Source organism: Sus scrofa, chromosome 9 (genome assembly GCF_054392235.1).
Source record: "Sus scrofa isolate SSC_HxYL_T2T_F1_AM1 chromosome 9, Sscrofa_HxYL_maternal_Yorkshire_Landrace_v2.0, whole genome shotgun sequence".
NCBI classification, from domain to species: domain Eukaryota; kingdom Metazoa; phylum Chordata; class Mammalia; order Artiodactyla; family Suidae; genus Sus; species Sus scrofa.
In genome coordinates this window covers 45383368-45400460 of record NC_139391.1, presented here as the reverse complement: position 1 = coordinate 45400460, position 17093 = coordinate 45383368, and the positions used below count along the sequence as shown (strand labels likewise).

The 17093-nt window shown below is 53.7% G+C and overlaps 1 protein-coding gene across 1 annotated transcript in view; it reads left to right on the top strand.

Annotated features, from left to right (window-relative positions):
* Positions 1-3128: 3128 nt before the first annotated feature.
* The window catches only part of TMPRSS13 (transmembrane serine protease 13), a 30101-nt gene continuing 16136 nt past the window's right edge, over positions 3129-17093 (top strand). Inside the window, exons 1-3 of the mRNA XM_021062905.2 lie at positions 3129-3390; positions 15028-15262; positions 16304-16405. Coding sequence (XP_020918564.2) covers positions 3373-3390; positions 15028-15262; positions 16304-16405 — 355 coding nt within the window. The 5' untranslated portion in view covers positions 3129-3372. The remainder of the gene's footprint in view (positions 3391-15027; positions 15263-16303; positions 16406-17093) is intronic.

Sequence of the window (17093 nt, the reverse complement as noted above, 5' to 3'; positions counted from 1 at the left end):
CCTGGCCTCTATGTATGTGCTCTGGGACCCAGCCCTGCTCAGGCCTGGAGGGGCATCACTCTGTCAAGCTCTGAGGTGGGGGAGAAGCTAAGAAGTGGGGTACAAAGCAAAGAGGGTACTTGGGTTTTCACGGAGGGAGCGAGGAGGAGATTCTGGAGTGAGGCTGAAGAAGGGGGCCTCAGGACCAGGACCCCACAATCAGGTGGAATTGAATGGCCAAGAGCCCTGTGTTCTGGTCTATAGCCCCAGGAAGGAGCTTGCAAGGTGCTGGGTAGTGGCAGGTGGAGGGGCCCTGAAAGCAGAGCGCTGGGAGTTTAGTCTCAAAATGGCAGTGAGATTTCTATCACTGCTCACTCTCTGCGTGGGGCTGCCTTGAGGCATGTGCTTGTTGGCACCTCTGGGCCCGGTTCCGGTGCCGCTGCTCACCTCTGGGTGGAGAGTGGTCCTGGGTCAGGTGTCTGGAGGGAGCAGGGCTGGGGGTGGGGTGCAAAAGAAAGGGGGTGGTCAGAGGGAAGTGACGATGGTGAGGAGATAGGAAAGGGCAGAACCAGGCTGGAGTCAGGTGCAGAAGTCAAGGGCAGGAGTTGTCTTTACTAAGACTAGCTCTGTTGGAAGAATCTAGGCTTTTTGTCACGCCAGCACCTTCCCCTCTGGAAATAGGAAAACCACCATCAGGGAATTTCATGCCTCAGTGTCTCACCCCCTAAGCCTGCTCCCCTTCCCTGCCCCAACACAGACACGGCGTGTTCTCCGGGCAAGGTCTGTGCTTTGCCAGCCTCACCTCCAGCAGCTACGGTGGGTCCTGGTGCTGAGCCGTCAAGGCTGGTTGAATGAACCAATGGCTGATGGGGATTTCCACGTGGGTCAGATGGCTGGGTCAGCAAGGACCCTGGGATAACTTGGGATCTCTGATGGAAACCAGGGAACAGAGCAAGAAATATCACCACTCCCAGTGCCAGACGCATTGTCTGGTTGGATGTGTCACCATCATCTTCCAGAGGGTGAATCTGAAGTCCTCCAAGTTCACATAGCTGGTCTTTACCTCTGAGGAATAGTCATGGGAATGGGGTGGTTTCTGTCTCCCTGGACCAGCCTGGAACCCCAAGCTCGAGCTCCTTCCAGAGGATGCTGGGACCTTCAGGGAATGGAGCTAAGGGTGACCTGGGGAGGCTGTGGTCATCCTGGGGGGCAGAGTGAGGGTCCTCAGGCCTGGTCTACGGAAGGACAGACCTGACACCAGCCTCCAGCCTTGTAGTCTGTGGTGGCCCGAGTGGTGATGGGTGCCTCCCGAGGAGAGAGGAAGGAGGAGGTGCTGAGGACAATTTGGCCTCTCCTGAGGATTGGACAACCATGTGGGTGGGGCCTCTGCCATGGCAGGCGGGGGAGGGAGGAGGAAGGGGATGGGGCCGGAGGCCGAGTTCTCTTAGAGAGCCCCGGGCAGTGACACCGAAAATCACCCAGGATTGGAGTCCGTGGGGCTTTCTTCCTGGGCACTCCAAGATCTCTCTCCTCCACCCTCTGCCTCTGGATTCCATTTCCCTCAAGATCCCCTAAGCTGGCCCTGACATTTCCCATTCCGATCTAGACGTTTCCATCATCTCACGTGTAAATGGGGAGAAGGGTCACTTCCTTTGTCTTGGCTTGAACATCATCTCAGTGAGGTCCCCCCTGACCATGCTGTTTCAACTTACAACTCTGCCTCCCCGGCCCTCTGGACCCCCTTCCCTGCTCTTTTTTGCTCTCTGGCACCTTCCACTTTGTTATACACTGTACCATCTCTCCATCATCGTCATGGTTATCTATCTGTTTTTAAAATTATTTTCGTCTGCCCTACGCCCAGTCTGAATGCTAGTGCCATAGGGCAGGGGTCTTTGCCTATCTTGTTCACTGTGTCCCCCGCACCTAGAACAGTGCCAGGAACATGAGAAGCACCCAATAAATACTTGTTGAATGGATGAATAGGATTAAATACATTGCTGTATGTGAAGCATTTCCTAGAACACCCAGCACCTTCTTATTGCTGCGGCTGTTGTGTGTTAGATGTGCCTTGTGCAGACTGCTCAGCCTCTTGGCTCTTTCTCTATCCGTAAAATGCAGAGATTGCGTCCCTAGATGATCTCTGAGCTTCCTTTAGCCTCTAAAAAGTCTGCAGTTCTATGATCTTCATGCCCCCACATGCTCAAGAGTCTGGAAAGTTCTTCCCAAAGATCACCTTCTGCAGCTCTGCTAGGTGGGGAGGCGCTAAGCATCCCCTCACGGCAGCTCTTCCTCTGTTGCTTTTGACTCTATTTCTTTTGACAGGAGGAGGCAGAAGCATGGCACCACGAGTCAGCCCAATATTTGTTGGAACGGTTTCCATCCAATATTTGCATGTTTTATTTTCATTGGTTTTGATGTGTTGTTTCATAACATTTTATAATGTCAGTAGAGGCAATTCATGATGTGCATAGTTGGAAGCTGCTTCATTTCAATTTCCTTGTTAAGAGTTTTTGTAAGGGAGTTCCCGTCGTGGCGCAGTGGTTAACGAATCCGACTAGGAACCATGAGGTTGCGGGTTCGGTCCCTGCCCTTGCTCAGTGGGTTAACGATCCGGCGTTGCCGTGAGCTGTGGTGTAGGTTGCAGACTTGGCTCGGATCCCGCGTTGCTGTGGCTCTGGCGGAGGCTAGTGGCTGCAGCTCTGATTCGACCCCTAGCCTGGGAACCTCCATATGCCACGGGAGCGGCCCAAAGAAATAGCAAAAAAGACAAAAAAAAAAAAAAAAAAAAAAAGTTTTTGTAGGACTAAGCAGAGTTCAGAAAAAAATTTTTTTTTTTTTTTTTGCCATACCACGTGCCCTGATTTGGGATTTGGACATGTGGTCCTTGGAAAGGAAAGTTCCAGCTGTCCTGCCCTGGATAGGGCTCTGGTCCCTGACCTTGGAACAGCCCTGTGGAGACAGGGTCATACCGCAGAGGGCACCTGTGCTAGGGGTCAAGGTTGGCAGGGCTAAGATCATCCTCACAGGGCCTAGGCCGCTTCTCCCCAGAATCCCCCTCTGAAAGCGGTCGTCTGGAAGCCCTGGTTCCCCCACAGCTGACTCTGTGGTGGCAGCTTGAGGATAAAGGTAGCTTCATATTCCAGGTACTTGGTATTTGCTGAGTAACTGGGATGGCCTTGGAGGAGGGGCGAGGGACAAGTCTGGCTAGTTCTGCCCTGTTGTTCATACACGGGATTAGCTCACACATCCAAAGCGGCTTCCCCGCCCATCTGGTGGGGGCTGGCCCTCCGCCCTCCAGCCCCCTTTTCCCTCCGTGCCACGGGGACCCAGGGGCCAACATGGATTTCCCCGTTGACATCAGCTGAGCCTGGAGGCCTGACACCTTGGGAGACTATGGAAAGGGACAGCCAGGTGAGTGTGTCCATGGACCTCGGGCCAGAACCTCCTGGCACAGAGGGAGCAGGGATGAGACTGGGAGCTAGGTGTGGTGCTGGCAGCTGGGTGCTGTGGGTTTCAGGGGATGTTGATGTGCCTTTTCTAGTTTGAAGCTGCTTGGAATGGAGATGGTTCAGCCCCCTTTGGCCTTGGTTCCTAAGCAGGGGCCCCCTGGGGGAAGAAGCTAATGGAATTTGGGGTCTGATCAGGAAGCGCCCCAGGGCTGTGCGGCTGAATCCTGTGGCCCCTGAGTTAACCAGCCAGGACATGTGTGCTGTTGGGACACCTTTGCTGGTTTGAGAATCATTAGCATTCTAAGTGGGCTTCAAGGGTATCTTGTAACCCCCTCACTAGACCCTGTCATAAACCATCCTAAGAAAAGGTGACTTTCTACATGCATTTAAGATCTTCAACAGAATTTTTCAGCTTCCCTTGGTCATTATTTTCAGGCTCAGTAATTTTCATGCTTGGAAAGTGCTTTCTTAGGTCTAACCGTGATTCCTTCTGCTCCAACTCAGACTCCTTTCCTCTTCTGCTTTTGGTGCTAGAGAGCAGATAAATGTCTTCTATGGAAAAGCCAGTCATATACATGGGAAGGCTTCCGAAGATTTTATTCAACTGTGCCTCAGGTTTCTTTCCTTTTTGGCCACGCCCACAGCATGAAGAAGTTCCCGGGCCAAGGATCAAACCCACACAGCAGCACCCCATGCCGCTGCAGTGACAATGCCAGAATCCTTAACCCACTGTGCCACAAGGCAACTCCTCAGCCTTCTGTTCTTGAGCGACTTTCCTCTTGTTTTCTGACTTCTCCTTAGGACTTATTTTCTGTTCATCTCCACCTTCTTTTACTCTTTCCTAACGGATCTGGGACTCTGGGAAGGATGGGCCAGCCCTGGACTTGAGGATCGTCTCAGCCAATGCCCTGGCTTAGAGTTGGCTTATAGTCCACTCTGAACCCAGATGTGTTTCTGCAACCTTTACTCTCCTCTCCCCCACCATTCATCTAGCCGCTTCTTGAGTTTTCTGTCGCAGGCTTCCTCTCCTCCCCTCTGCTCTGGCCTCCTGGGTTCATGTCTCTGTCCCACCAAGGTCATTTGGTTGTAGGCCTCTCAGGCTCATTGGAGCCTCCGATGAGCAGTAAGTCTGATGCAGAAGGCGGAATGGAGTTTTGTCGAGGCATGGAGAAGGTGAACCCACAGTCACAGCTATGGGTCATGTTCCTTAGTAACTTGCTGGGAGCCTAAACTTGATGGTTCATAAGCACAGGGGCTGAGAAGGGGCTGAGGTCTCTGAAGAGTGGTAGGGCTAGTCCCTGGGGCAGGGTGATAGGGGGCGATACCTGCTAGGACATTCATCTCTCCAGAGATAGGATCCAGCATGGAAGGTCACTGGAGGGGCCAGGGTGTGGAACAGGCTTTTCATTATTGACGGACTAAGTGTCACATGGTGTGGCAGGTGCCATGTTCACTCTGGGAGACCGTTCTAACTTAACTTATTTATATAAGGTTCTTAGATTTTCCCCCTTGTTTAAGGTGGAAACTTTAAGGTAGTGAGCCAGGACTGTCCAGCCTTCTGAGTCTCTCAATCATATCTGCAATGGATTTCTTAATATTGACTAAGTTGACTAGGAGCAGACTTGGAGCAACTGATCATCAAAGGCTGTGCCTCCTCCCTGAGAACCTCATTGCAGAAAGATGCATTGTGATTTTTTTGTCCATCAGCTCCATAATGTAGGAAGGTGGCCAATGGGCTTAAGGCTGATGAAGTTCCTGTGTGAGCTGATTGGGACTTTAGGGGGATCTTGGAAAGAAAGTGGAAAAGGCTCACCTCTTCTTTGGTTTTAAGAGAAAAGCTGCAGGATGTGGTGGACAGGACACTGACCCAGTTCCAGGCCAGCTGTGACTTTGGACAAATCACTCAAATGTTTGCACCTTAGTTTCTTCATCTGTGAAATGGAACACAAACAGTGTCTTCCTAGGGCGTCTTAGAATAGTGTCTTTCATATCACAAGTATCTTAGAATAGCATCTGGCACAGATAGGTATAGAGGTAGATATATATTCATAGAATTAAGATTTATTGTTGTTGTCATCATCATCATTGTCTTCATCTTTATCTAGGGTCTAGTCCTAGCACCTCTAGAACTTGGAAAGATATCTTCTGCTCTCTATGCCTCAATTTCCCCACCTACAAAAGAAGATAGTTGGAATAGTTGGACAAATTGCTCCCTGAGGCCCTTTTTCTGGTTCCATAACAGTCTCTGGAATCATGTAGAACAGGCTTACAAGTGTACAACACTAGATATATGCATCTGTTCTTGAAAAATACAGTGTATTCTGTGTTTTTTTTCAGGCGGCATCACATTCTTAATGCTTAAACAAGTGTCATGTTTATTAAAGAAAGATTGAGGTAGACCCACTAATAAAGCAACAATCCTCTGCAGAGTGGATTTTCTTATACTGGGTCTTCTTAAAGTGGAGCAGGTTTTCAATCAGCCCAAGACCACAGATGCTGTGGACTTGAGAATGGCTGGAGGCCCCCAGGCTGGTCCAGGATGAAGCACCCTCCCCAGAGGGGGCTGGGCAGATTCCCAAGATGGTAGACCAGTAGGCTCAGGTCGCTCTGCTATCCCCAAAGTGCAGACACCTCCAGAGCCCCCGGCATCTGCCCTTTGTCCCTGCAGATATGCAGCCCTTACCTGATCCTCTGTGTTCCATGTTGGCCCTGGTGCCAAGCAGCCTTCCCCTTGACCCATCCCATGCCGCCTCCCCCTGTGTTGTCCCTGTGGCCTGGCAAATGTCAGCACGAATGTGTGGGAGTATGTGAATGGGGTTCCAGGCTGTGTGCTGGGCAGGAAGGCTGACTGATGTAACAATAGCCACTTAGCTTAAGTGTTTTGTTTTGGCTGAACAGTTTCCTCTTGGTATGGCAGCAATGGAGGTGGCCAGTGCCCAGCCAGGCAGGGACGGTGCTGGGTGGGGGGCACGAGAGAAGCCAGCACTGGGAACCCAGGGCTTTGTCAGCCAGGTGGTAGCCTTGACATTGCCAGGTGGAGCCTGGCTCCTGTAATAGGGAAGCAAGACCCAGGACTGTCCAGGGAGCCCCATTATGCACCAGTCCTGAACTGGGTTACAGCCCTGCCTTGGCAGAGAGGGGATGTGGGGAGAAATTGAGGCAGCAACTTCCTGGGCAATCAAATTGGCAATAGTGGGTACTCAATGAATGAATGAATGAATGAATGAATGAATGAATAAGCAGGAAGGGATTTTGATCCTGGTCTAACAGGGATCCCTGAGGCTTTTCCACGTGTATAAGAGGCATCATAAACTGGAAGGAACTTTAAAGCTCAATCAGGTCAGCAATTTTCAAGTTCTTTTGTAGCAGCAGCCTCTTGTTCAAATCAAACAAATGAAACAAAATGAAAAGTGGAACCCCCTGAAAAGGCAATAGAAAGCTGAAAAGACAATCTCCTCTGTTTGAAGCAGGGTTAAGGACTTGAGGCCCTTTACCTACTAAACTGGTCTCCAAGGCATATCCACAAAACTTCCTCTTTTTTTTTTTTTAATACAAACCTTTTTTTTAAATTATAGTTAATTTACAGGGTTGTGTCAATTTCTGCTATACAGACACACATTCTCTTTTTCATACTGTCTTCCGTCATGGTCTATCCCAAGAGACTGGATACCGTTCCCTGTGCTGTACCGCAGGACCTTGTTGCCTCTCCATTCTAAATGGAAAAGCTGCTAGGGCTTTGTAGAAACTTGTTTGAAAACAGCTGATTGTTCAACCCCTTCATTTTATAAACAAATGACTGAGCTCCAGGGAGGAATGCAACTGTCCCTAAGATCACACAGATGGTTAGGAGCAGAAGGGAGGAGCTGGGTTGCCCCTGTGCCTGGGGCAAAGGGGGCCTTGGGGCTCTGGCTTCTTTGTCTGGAGCCCAGGTTGATTCCAGGGTGGCTGGGGTCTCTGGGGTTAACTTTGCTCGTCTCAGGGGTTGGGGCGCCATGCTGGCGCCTGGGTGGGAGGAGGTGCGGGGAATCTGCCTGTGTTTTCAGGGGACCTGGGTCTGTGGGGTTCCTCTGGGTTCAGGGAGGGGAGGGCAGGAGGGGGCCTCTGAGCCCAGAGGTACAGTGAAACCTGGGTTGGGCAGTGAGGATGGAAAGAAGCATGAACCATTCCAATCCAGTTCAGTTCCACGGAGCCCATTCAGTCCAGTTCTGTCCACACTGGAAGGGGTTCAGGCTCCCCTGCCACTGCCCAGGGGCTCCCCACATTCCCAGCAGGTGAGGGGGACCTTTTAGGTGTTGTTAAAGGGGGCTTTTGATGTTTCTTGGTACCCCGAGTGCTTCTGGTGGGGGTTGGGGAGCACCTCTGCCCACCTAGCCTAGAGCACTGAGGTGCCAGCCTGGGTGCCGCCTGAACCCATGCCTTTGAGCATCCTTGATACTCAGGGCCACCAGGAGAGAGACACTGCCACGGGGGCCTAAATCTAGCAAGGGGGCCTTCCTTGTTGGAGCTTGGTGGGGGGCAGGCAGCCATGTGTGGCAGCCTCAGCCAAGGAGCCAGAAGATCAAGTTCTGGTCCTGGCACTGCCCCCAGCTGGCTGTGTGACCTTAGATGGTCACATTGCCTTTCTGGACCTTAACCGCCTCGTTAGTAGGATAAAAGGTGGAACCAGAGGGTTTTCAAGATCTTTCTAGCCTGTGATATGTTCAGCCTGACGATAGCCCAGGCTGAGGAAGGAGGCCCAGTCGGCTCGGGCTGGACTTGAAGGAACCCTGATGGGCCTGCCCTTGGGTCATGAAGACATGTTCAAGTCACTGCAGGTGGACATTCTTGGGTCTAGCATGAGACTTCTTGCTAGGGTACTTTTCCCTGTGCTGCCAGCGGCTCTGAGTGCCGCACAGGGCATCCTGGCTGGCGTTAAGGCTACAGCCTGTGGTTAAAGACCATCTCTATGTAAAGCCCAGGGCACTATCTCTGGCTGCAGCCACATAACCACGAGGAGAAGTGATCCAGGAGGTGACTGTGACATTCAGCACAACAGAGTGTCAGCACTCCCTGGCACCGCTGGCTGGGCCTTCAGGAGACTCAGACAGGCCAAGGATAGGCCACACAGGGGGGTCGTTAGCTTCCTCCCATCCCCCACCAAGTAAGGGCCCAGGGCAGAGCTGCTGCAGGAAACTGTCATGCTGGCCCATTCGCCATGGGCTGGGGAATCTCCCCCGACCCCCAGAAGCTGTGGTACAGAGGGCAACCGACCAGGTGCAATGGACCTCGGATTTTAGCCCCTGTTCTGCTATAGGATGTACCTGGGTGATCTTGAGCAAAGCACAAATATTTGGGGCCTCTACTTCCTTGTTTATAAAATGGGAATAATAAGAGTTCCCAAGACAAACAAAGGAAAAAAAAAAAAAAAAGGGAATTCCCATCATGGCTCAGCAGAAACATATCTGACTAGGATCCATGAGGACACAGGTTCAATCCCTGGCCTCATTCAGTGGGTTGAGGAGTCCAGCATTGCTATGGCTGTTGCATAGGTCGCAGACATGGCTCAGATCAGGTGTGGCTGTGGTGTAGGCCAGCAGCCACAGCTCTGATTTGCCCCTAGCCTGGAAACTTCCATATGCCACAGGTAAGGCCCTAAAAAGAAAAAATAAAATGGAAATAATCATTTTTATCAACTCCTGTCCAGGAAGGTGTGTGGAAAGAGCCCCAGAGCAGGGACTGCTCTTTCCCATGCTCTCCCTGGCCCGGCCCTGGCCGCCTTCCCACAGATCCCTGCTCTGCCTGTCGCCTCCTGCCCCAGAACATCTTGAGGGGGCTGGATGAGTTCTGCGTTGGGGCCCCTGGGAGCTGCAGAGGCACAGGCAGGTGGCAATAGCATGGCATGGGGGCTCCGTGCCATGGTGAGGGCTCATGGCTGTATTAGCTCAGGAGTAACCCCAGAGACCACCCCAGGGATGGGTGAGGCAGAAAGGCAGGGAATGCTTGGCAATGCCAGGCGAGGAAATGGTCTGGAGTCACCCACTCATTGGCTCTGCCTTTTCCCCCTGCCCCCCGGGGGAGGGCTGAAGGCTGAGCCCAGGGCTGCCCCTGGTCTGCAGGCAGGTTGTGGACAGCCTCAGCCTTGGTCATTTGAGTTCTAGTCCTGGGTCTTCTGCTCACTGGCCAAGGCCAGGAGTTGGGCCGGTTCTGGTCTGGACTCTTTCCCTTGAATCTCAGGACCGTGGGCAAGAAGCCTCCTCCCTTCCCCATTCCCCACCTGCTAAAGGCATCTGCTCTGACGGTGAGGTCAGGCCTTCAGGAAGGATGCTGGAATCCCAGCACTTGTGCTCCAGAAACTACGGAAAGGATATGAGTGACTGCTATGGTAGGTTAGACATCAGGAAGAACTTCCAGCAGGGCAGGGTGGCCAGCTGTGAAGTGGGTAAAGAAGGACTGTGTGGACTCTCCCATTCTGGTGGTTCTAGAGAATGAGGACCCAGTGTTCGGCGATAGTTTGGATTGAGGTTCTGAGTCAGAAGGAGGAGAAGGTGGCTTCACTCTGGAGGTAGTGTTCCTCTGGTCTTGGGGCTGTGCTTCCATCCTGCTGTCCCTGCTGGGGTTCGCAGCTCCCCATGTGGACACTTCTATTCAGGACTTGGGGGTCCGGGACTCTTCTCCTGCGGGGTCAGAAACTCTGCACCTGCCTCCCACCCTGTCTGACACCAGGGCTCGCTCTTCTGAGGCCGGGACACCAGGGCCTGAGGCCCTGCCTTGGGCAGCACCCTTTCCCCCCTCCACTCCCAGCTTCCCTCCAGCCCCACACCCCACACTTCCCAAGCCGGACTCTGAAGTTCAGAGTCACCCATTTGAAAGAGTCTGGCTGGGGTCTGCTCACTCCTCCTCCTGGCTCCTTGGGGACTGAGCCTCAGGTTTGTTCCATTTCACATGTCCCACCTCCCCCTAGACTCAGAGAGGAGGGGTCCAGGCAAGTCTCCTGCTGGGGACCCCAGGGCTCACCTCCTCACATCTTGCTGGCCAAGGCCATGGGTGGGCAAGTTGGGACCTACCTGGGGGTGGAGCCAGCATCAGGGGGCGGGACCGGCAGGGCCCAGGGTCTCCTTCCTTCCTGGCTGCCCCTGGCTTCCCATCGCGTCTGCCCACCCCACCCCCGCCCCCATTACCTCCAGCCTCCCCCAGGTCTCCACACGGGTCATCCTCTGGGCCTCTACTACCTGCAGACGGCTCAGCCCTCTCTCGTTCAGCCCCTGCCCATCACGAGGGGGTAATAGGACCAGGCTCATGGGGTCCTGCTCAGGTGGAGGCAGCCTGAGGGCCCCTGCCCATCACGAGGGGGTAACAGGACCAGGCTCATGGGGTCCTGCTCAGGTGGAGGCAGCCTGAGCTCTAGCCTGAGAATCAGAAGGTCACGATAGAGTCCCAAGACCACGCATCTGTTTGGGGGTTTTAGACATGCTCTGAAGTCCCTCACGCCCCAGTCTCCTCCGGTATCAATGGGGGATGATAATTCCTGTCCAGCTTGCTCACTAGGAGCCTTGGGAGAATCAAATGATATAATGGCTGTAAAAGCTCTTTGCAAACTGTAAGCCCTGAGGAAATGAAGTCACTGTGGCCTTGCAATACTTTTGGGCCAGACTCGACTTGCTTTGAGTGGACCTGGTTAGAATCCAAGCCCTGTCTGTCACTTACCTGTGATGTGAATTGGGGCATGTTCTAAACCAGTTTGGACCTTAGTTTCAAGCTCTATAAAATCAGTACAAACCGCAAAGAGCTGTTATGAGGTTGAAATGGGATGAAGTAAAATGCCTAGCAGGGGGAGTTCCCACTGCGGCTCAGCGGGTTAAGAACCTAACATAGTGTCTGTGAGGATGCGGGTGAGATCCCCGGCCTCACTCAGTGAGTTAAGGATCCGGTGTTGCTGTGAGCTGTGGTGTAGGTCCCAGATGCAGCTTGGGGTTCCCACGTTGCTGTGGCTGTGGCTGTGGCATAGGCCAGCAGCTGTAGCCCTGATTCGACCCCTAGCCTCGGACCTTCCATAAGCCGCAGGTGCGGCTCTAAGGGGTGAGAAAAAGGAAAAAAAAATGCTTAGTGGGCTACTGGCTATTACCTTTATTCTGGTGATATGCATTTATAAACCAGGCTCTTTCGTGTTTACTCCACATTTATCTGGGGGAAGGAGGTAAGATCGGTCCCATTGGCGATAGACTCTGAAAGTTTAACGTACTTGTCCAAGCCCGTGAGGAATAAATGTGGTCATGTTTGAACACAGATCTATTTCAGGTCCAGTGTCTTTAACAAACAAGCAAACACACACCCACCTACCATCAGAACCAATGGCCACCAAGTCCTTCCTTTACATCCATCACCTGTCACTGCAATGCTATGAAGCAGGGTGACCAGCTCACCTCACAGATTAGGAAACTGAGACGTAAAGAGGCCAAGTCACTTGCCCAGGTCACCAGCTGGCTTAGTGAGCACTGGAGGGCTGCGACCCAGCTGCTCCTGATCACCAGGTCCTGGTCCTGGTCCTGGCAGGCCACTGGGCCCAACCCTGCTTCCCACTGGAAAGTTCCACAAGACCGAGATCCCTGCGGGAACCCCTGGCCCCACCCCAGGCTTCCCATGGTGCTCCCGGCCCTGCAAGGCCCATGGCCCAATGCTTAGGCCACCTCACAGATACAGAACAAGCATCTTGTGCACAGGTTCAGAGAGACAACTGGAACCAGGAACCTCTTGCTGCCGACTTGAGGAGGCTGGGGACTCAGAGGTACACAGGCTTGGGGCATGTTCCTGATGAGGTGATTCTGGGCAATCTGAGCTCCCCGCCTGGGATCCTCATCTATAAAATGGGCTTCTAGGAGTTCCCGTCATGGCGCAGCGGAAACAAATCTGACTAGGAACCATGAGGTTGCGTGTTTGATCCCTGGCCTTGCTCACTGGGTTAAGGATCTGGCGTTGCTGTGGCTGTGGTGTAGGTCAGCAGCTGTAGCTCCAATTTGACCCCTAGCCTGGGAATTTTCATATGCCTTGGCTGTGGCTCTAAAATCCAAAAAAATAAAGATAAAATAAAGTGGACTTCTAGACATATCAACCTCTTAGAAATGGAGTGATGACCTCAGGAGGTCATAGATGTGCTGGTTTATTGTAAAGCCTCATGTACCAAATATTGTGTGTTATTATCCTTTTCTTGTATTGAGTTGTGGGAATTTCCTCTGAGCTGGGGGAGGACTGACATTGTGAGGGCAACAGGGAGGGAGGCCTGGCAGGCCAGCTGAGGTGCCACAATGCCAGGGTCCCGGGCAGGTGCTGAGGCCTGGGCCACCGCTGGTGGGAAGGAAGCACAGGACACTGTACAGACCTGGGCTGATCCGTCTCACTGAAGGACCGCAGTCTGGCCAATGTCCAGAACCTTCTTTTCTCCCAAGATGAGCTCACACCACCTTTCAGCCTTTGGCCCTGACCCCGGGCTGTGAAGCCTCAGCACGGTTAGCAGTGGGTGGGCCAGGGCAAAGGGGGGCGAGGAATGCCCATTTCCTGCCCAGCTGCTGTGTGCCAGGCGCAGGCAATAGCGTTCCTACTTTATCTCACTGAAACCTCAGGAATATTAGTCCTACTCTACAGAGTGAGAAAAAAGAAAGTGGCTTGTCCAAGGCCACACAGCTAGGATTGGGACCCAGGTCTGCCCGACTCCAAAGCCAGCTGCGTTCCGTTCTACATTTTAACATCTCCTCAGCCCCTCTCCCTGCTCCAACCCAGTCCCGTTCCCCTGGGGCTTCCAGGGGCTCACCTGTCTTCAGTTTGTGGAACTCTAGTCTCTAGACAGCAGGGGTGAGAGGGAAATCTGAGCTCTGGTTCAGCTGGGTTGGCAGCTGCTGCAGCTGCTCTTCAGGCCCCTAAATACACACTAGTGTGTCCCAGCCCTGCTGGCTGAGGCATCTGGACTCGTTTGTATTTACCCACATCCATCATTTAAGCCTGGTAACTCTCTAGAATAGTCACTTCTGGTCCCTGCCTGCAGCAAGCTGAGTGCAGTCAGGGACTCCTTGAGTGCATCCCACAAGCTCCAGAAAATGAAGAAGTAACCAAATCAGTGACCTCTGACTCTTAAAAGATGGAGTTAAAAACTAAACCCTTGCCTGGTAGGCTTAATGGTGTTGACTTGAGCTGAATGTTCTAATGAGGAGGACGTTTTATTAACCGGGCTGCTTGCTGATAACATCAAATGCTTTCAAGCACAGTGGTGGGTGCGGGGTAGAAACAGAGGTGCCCGAGGTCCAGACCAGTCTCTTCCGCACAGTGCTGCCAACTGAGCACACAAGGCCCCCCGCCCCCACTTCCTACTGTTCCCTGAGGTGCTCTCCTGAGTATCCAGTCAGTGTTCAGCAGAAATTATAATGAGGGGCCGACGTGACCCCTGGGCCAGGTCACTTCCCAGCTGCCCCTGATGCTCTGGGGATCCCTAGAGGGGGTTTAGGGGGGCAGAGATGGTGCGAGGGAGGGCAGAGATTTCTGTAAGGGGCCAGAGGAGGGGAGAGAGGATGACAGCTGACAGGGACTGGGGGTCCTGCAGACCAGGGCTTGGCCACCAGCAGAGGCTGCTCGAGGACTTTGCATCGGCCCTCTCCCAGCTTCACTGCAGCTACTGGCTCAGGCTCTCTGGGATGGATCAGCACGGTGCTCCAGTGGTTGCCTGCTCTGGCAGCTGCTGCGTTATCACGTGCATCCTTCCCAAGAGAGGCAGCAAAGCCGAGAGGTTGAGTGCCGCCTCCAGAGCCTGACTTCCTGGGCTCACACCCCAGCTCTGCCACTCTAGCTATGACGGTTCGATCACGTTACTTAACCTCTGCCTGTTTCCCTGATGTGAAACGGGGATAGTGAGAGGTCCTCCCTCCTAGGGTTGTCCTAGGAGCGAGTGAGTAACTGTGTATAAAGCACTCAGCGTGTTAAGTTGTCTGTAACTACAAAGTGCTGAATCTAAGTGAATAAATCACTCCGCCTACAGCCAACTAAGATTAAGGACTTTGGTCACCTTCTTCCCTGCATCTTGCCTCTCCTGTTTCCCCGACATTTTGGGGTGTGTCTGTCTGTGTGTGTGTGTGTGCAAGTTTCGGCGTTACTGAGAACTGTTGGGTATACGGCAGGTAAGGGCTTTTCTTAAGCAGTGCTTCTCACACTTTTTGATGACAGCTTATAGTAAGAATGATGTTTTATCATCTAACACACATACCCAGAAGGACAGGATGCAAGGGGAGTGAAGAAGTGGTTACATCCCCTTTGGAGTGAGGGTCTGGTCCAGCAGCCACTTTTTTGAGGTTCCCTAGACATGTGTAGCCAAAGCAGGTACCCCCTTACTCTGGGCAGATGGCCCACTGCCCCCTGCCCACGTCCGCAGGTCCCTGTGATGGGGAGAGACCGCAGGGAGTTGGGGAAGGCAGGTTCTTTGAACTTTCATCCAGCCATGGCCACGCTCTTCCCTGTCTGGGGCTGGGGCTCTTCCCGCCCTCCAGCCACCTGCTTCAGCATCCATCTCCTGGCTCAGTGGGGCTGGCAGCTGGGTGGGCTGGCAAGGGAGCAGCCTGAGGGACGGCCTTCACTCTGCTTTCAGAATGCCTCCCTGGCAAGGACGCCTCCAGCCCGGGCGTCCCCGGGCCAAGCATCTCCAGCCCGGGCATCACCGTCCAGGTCATCGTCCGGCAGGTCCTCATCTGCCCTGTCAGCCTCCACGACATCCTCTCCAACAAGAGTGTACCTTGTTAGAGCCACACCAGTGGGGGCCACCCCTGGCTGGGCATCTCCTGCCAGGTCCGCGCCAGCCACCAGGGCCACCAGAGAGAGCCCAGGTGAGGGGGCTCCTGCAGGGAAGGCAGGAGGAAAGGGCAGCATGGCAAGGGCGGGGTGGGGGGACCTCCAAGGGGGTACTCGCTGCCCCCTCTCCCTCCTGGATAATGTGTGGGATGGTGGGGAAGGGTCGGGGTGGGCAGCGAGGAAAGAGGGAGGCAGGGGCAGAAAGGAACTGGGACAGGCGATCCTAGGCAGTGGGAAACTGGGACAAGTGGGGTAGAGGATACAAAACCAGGACGGACAAAGCAGGTGTAACTCTGGGGGCTGCACAGTCTGGGTCAAGGTGCAGATTTTAGAAGCAAGGGCTATCCGTTAGAAACCAGGGTTTATTCCTTGGGCTGCCCTGTGGGTCTGCCCTGAGGCTGGGTCTGCATCAGAGCAGGGTCATGATGATGGGCCCGTCTGTGGGTGGAGGAGCAAAGGGAGGGATTCTGAGCTGGCAGGCCCTCCCCACGCCGACTTGCCAAGCTGGGTTGTGGGATTCAGCCAGCAGGGAGTCAGAGATGGGCTTGGCCCTTAGCAAAGCCATCTTTCTGCCTGTCCCAACTTCGCCCTCCTCCTGCCCTTGACTTCAGTCTGCCCCAGCACTGCGATACAAACAGGCCTGGAGGAGCCCCCCAGATTTGGGGTGCAGCTCAGTCTCGCCCTCTGAAGGGCTGGTGGGGCACTTTGGTGTGGAGACTTCTGGAAACAGACACGTTTCATTTGACGCCTTGCTGTGCCACTCACTTGCCAAATAACCTTGAGCAAGTTATTGAACTTCCGTGAACCTCAGTTTCCCCATCTCTGCAAGGGGCATAATAACGCCTGGCTCACACAGTTACCGTCAGAGTTAAATAAGAGAATATCTGCGAATCCCTGGCTGGCCACAGCAGATGCTGAGTAAAGGGAGCTCGCGGTCAGGCAGGGCAGTGCTGTATTCTGGGTAGAGGGGTGCTAACGGGGCCCTCCGGGGCCAGCCTTCTCTCCTTCTCCCTCCCCCCCTGCGCCAGACTCCCCTCCAACAGCCTCCCCCTCCCCTGCTGCTGGCCCGCTCCTAGGTCTCAGCTTGCCCAAGTTCACCTGGCAGGAGGGCCAGAAGCTGCCGCTCATCGGATGTATCCTCCTCCTCATCGCCCTCGTGGTGTCGCTCATCGTTCTCTGTGAGTTTACCGGAGGGAGCGGGGGCCAGGCTCTGGTCATGGCGGGTGGGGTGGGGTCCGGGACGGGGGCCGCCCAGCGGGGAGACAGGGGTGGGGAACACTCACTTATCGGCTGCCAGTCCATAGGCGGCCACGCTGGCAAATGGCCTGGACCACGGCACCTCCAGGCCTTGTGGAGGCAGCTGAGCTGAGAGTGTGGGGAGGCCGAGGAGCTGGGCTTGGGTCCTCTAGCTTCCTGGGGCGAGTTAGTTAACCAGTCTGAACTCGGGTTCCTGCCTCTTCAAATGGGATTAAAGGCATTCGTTCCTTCCTTCCACTTACTATGTGCTCCATAAGATTTCGTAAAGATTTCAGGGGGTTAGGAGGAAGAAATGCGATGATGGCACAACGCCTGGTGCAAAATCCCTCTCTAAACACGTTAATTATTAAAAACAAAAAACATAAAACCACTGATTAGGAAAAGTCCCTCAGGCACTTTCAGTCTATGGGATAAAGTGTTCAGGAGTCTAGGCTCCATCAAGTCCGTGGCCTCCTTTAGAAAAGATACCCAACATGGGTGGCCGGGCACCCTGCTGGAGTGTCCACTATGAGCCCAGCATGGAGGAAACTCTTAGGAAGGAGCATACATTATATCACCCTGTTCTTGGGGAGAATACAGGCTTCTAGGGGGACGCAGCTAGAGATGATT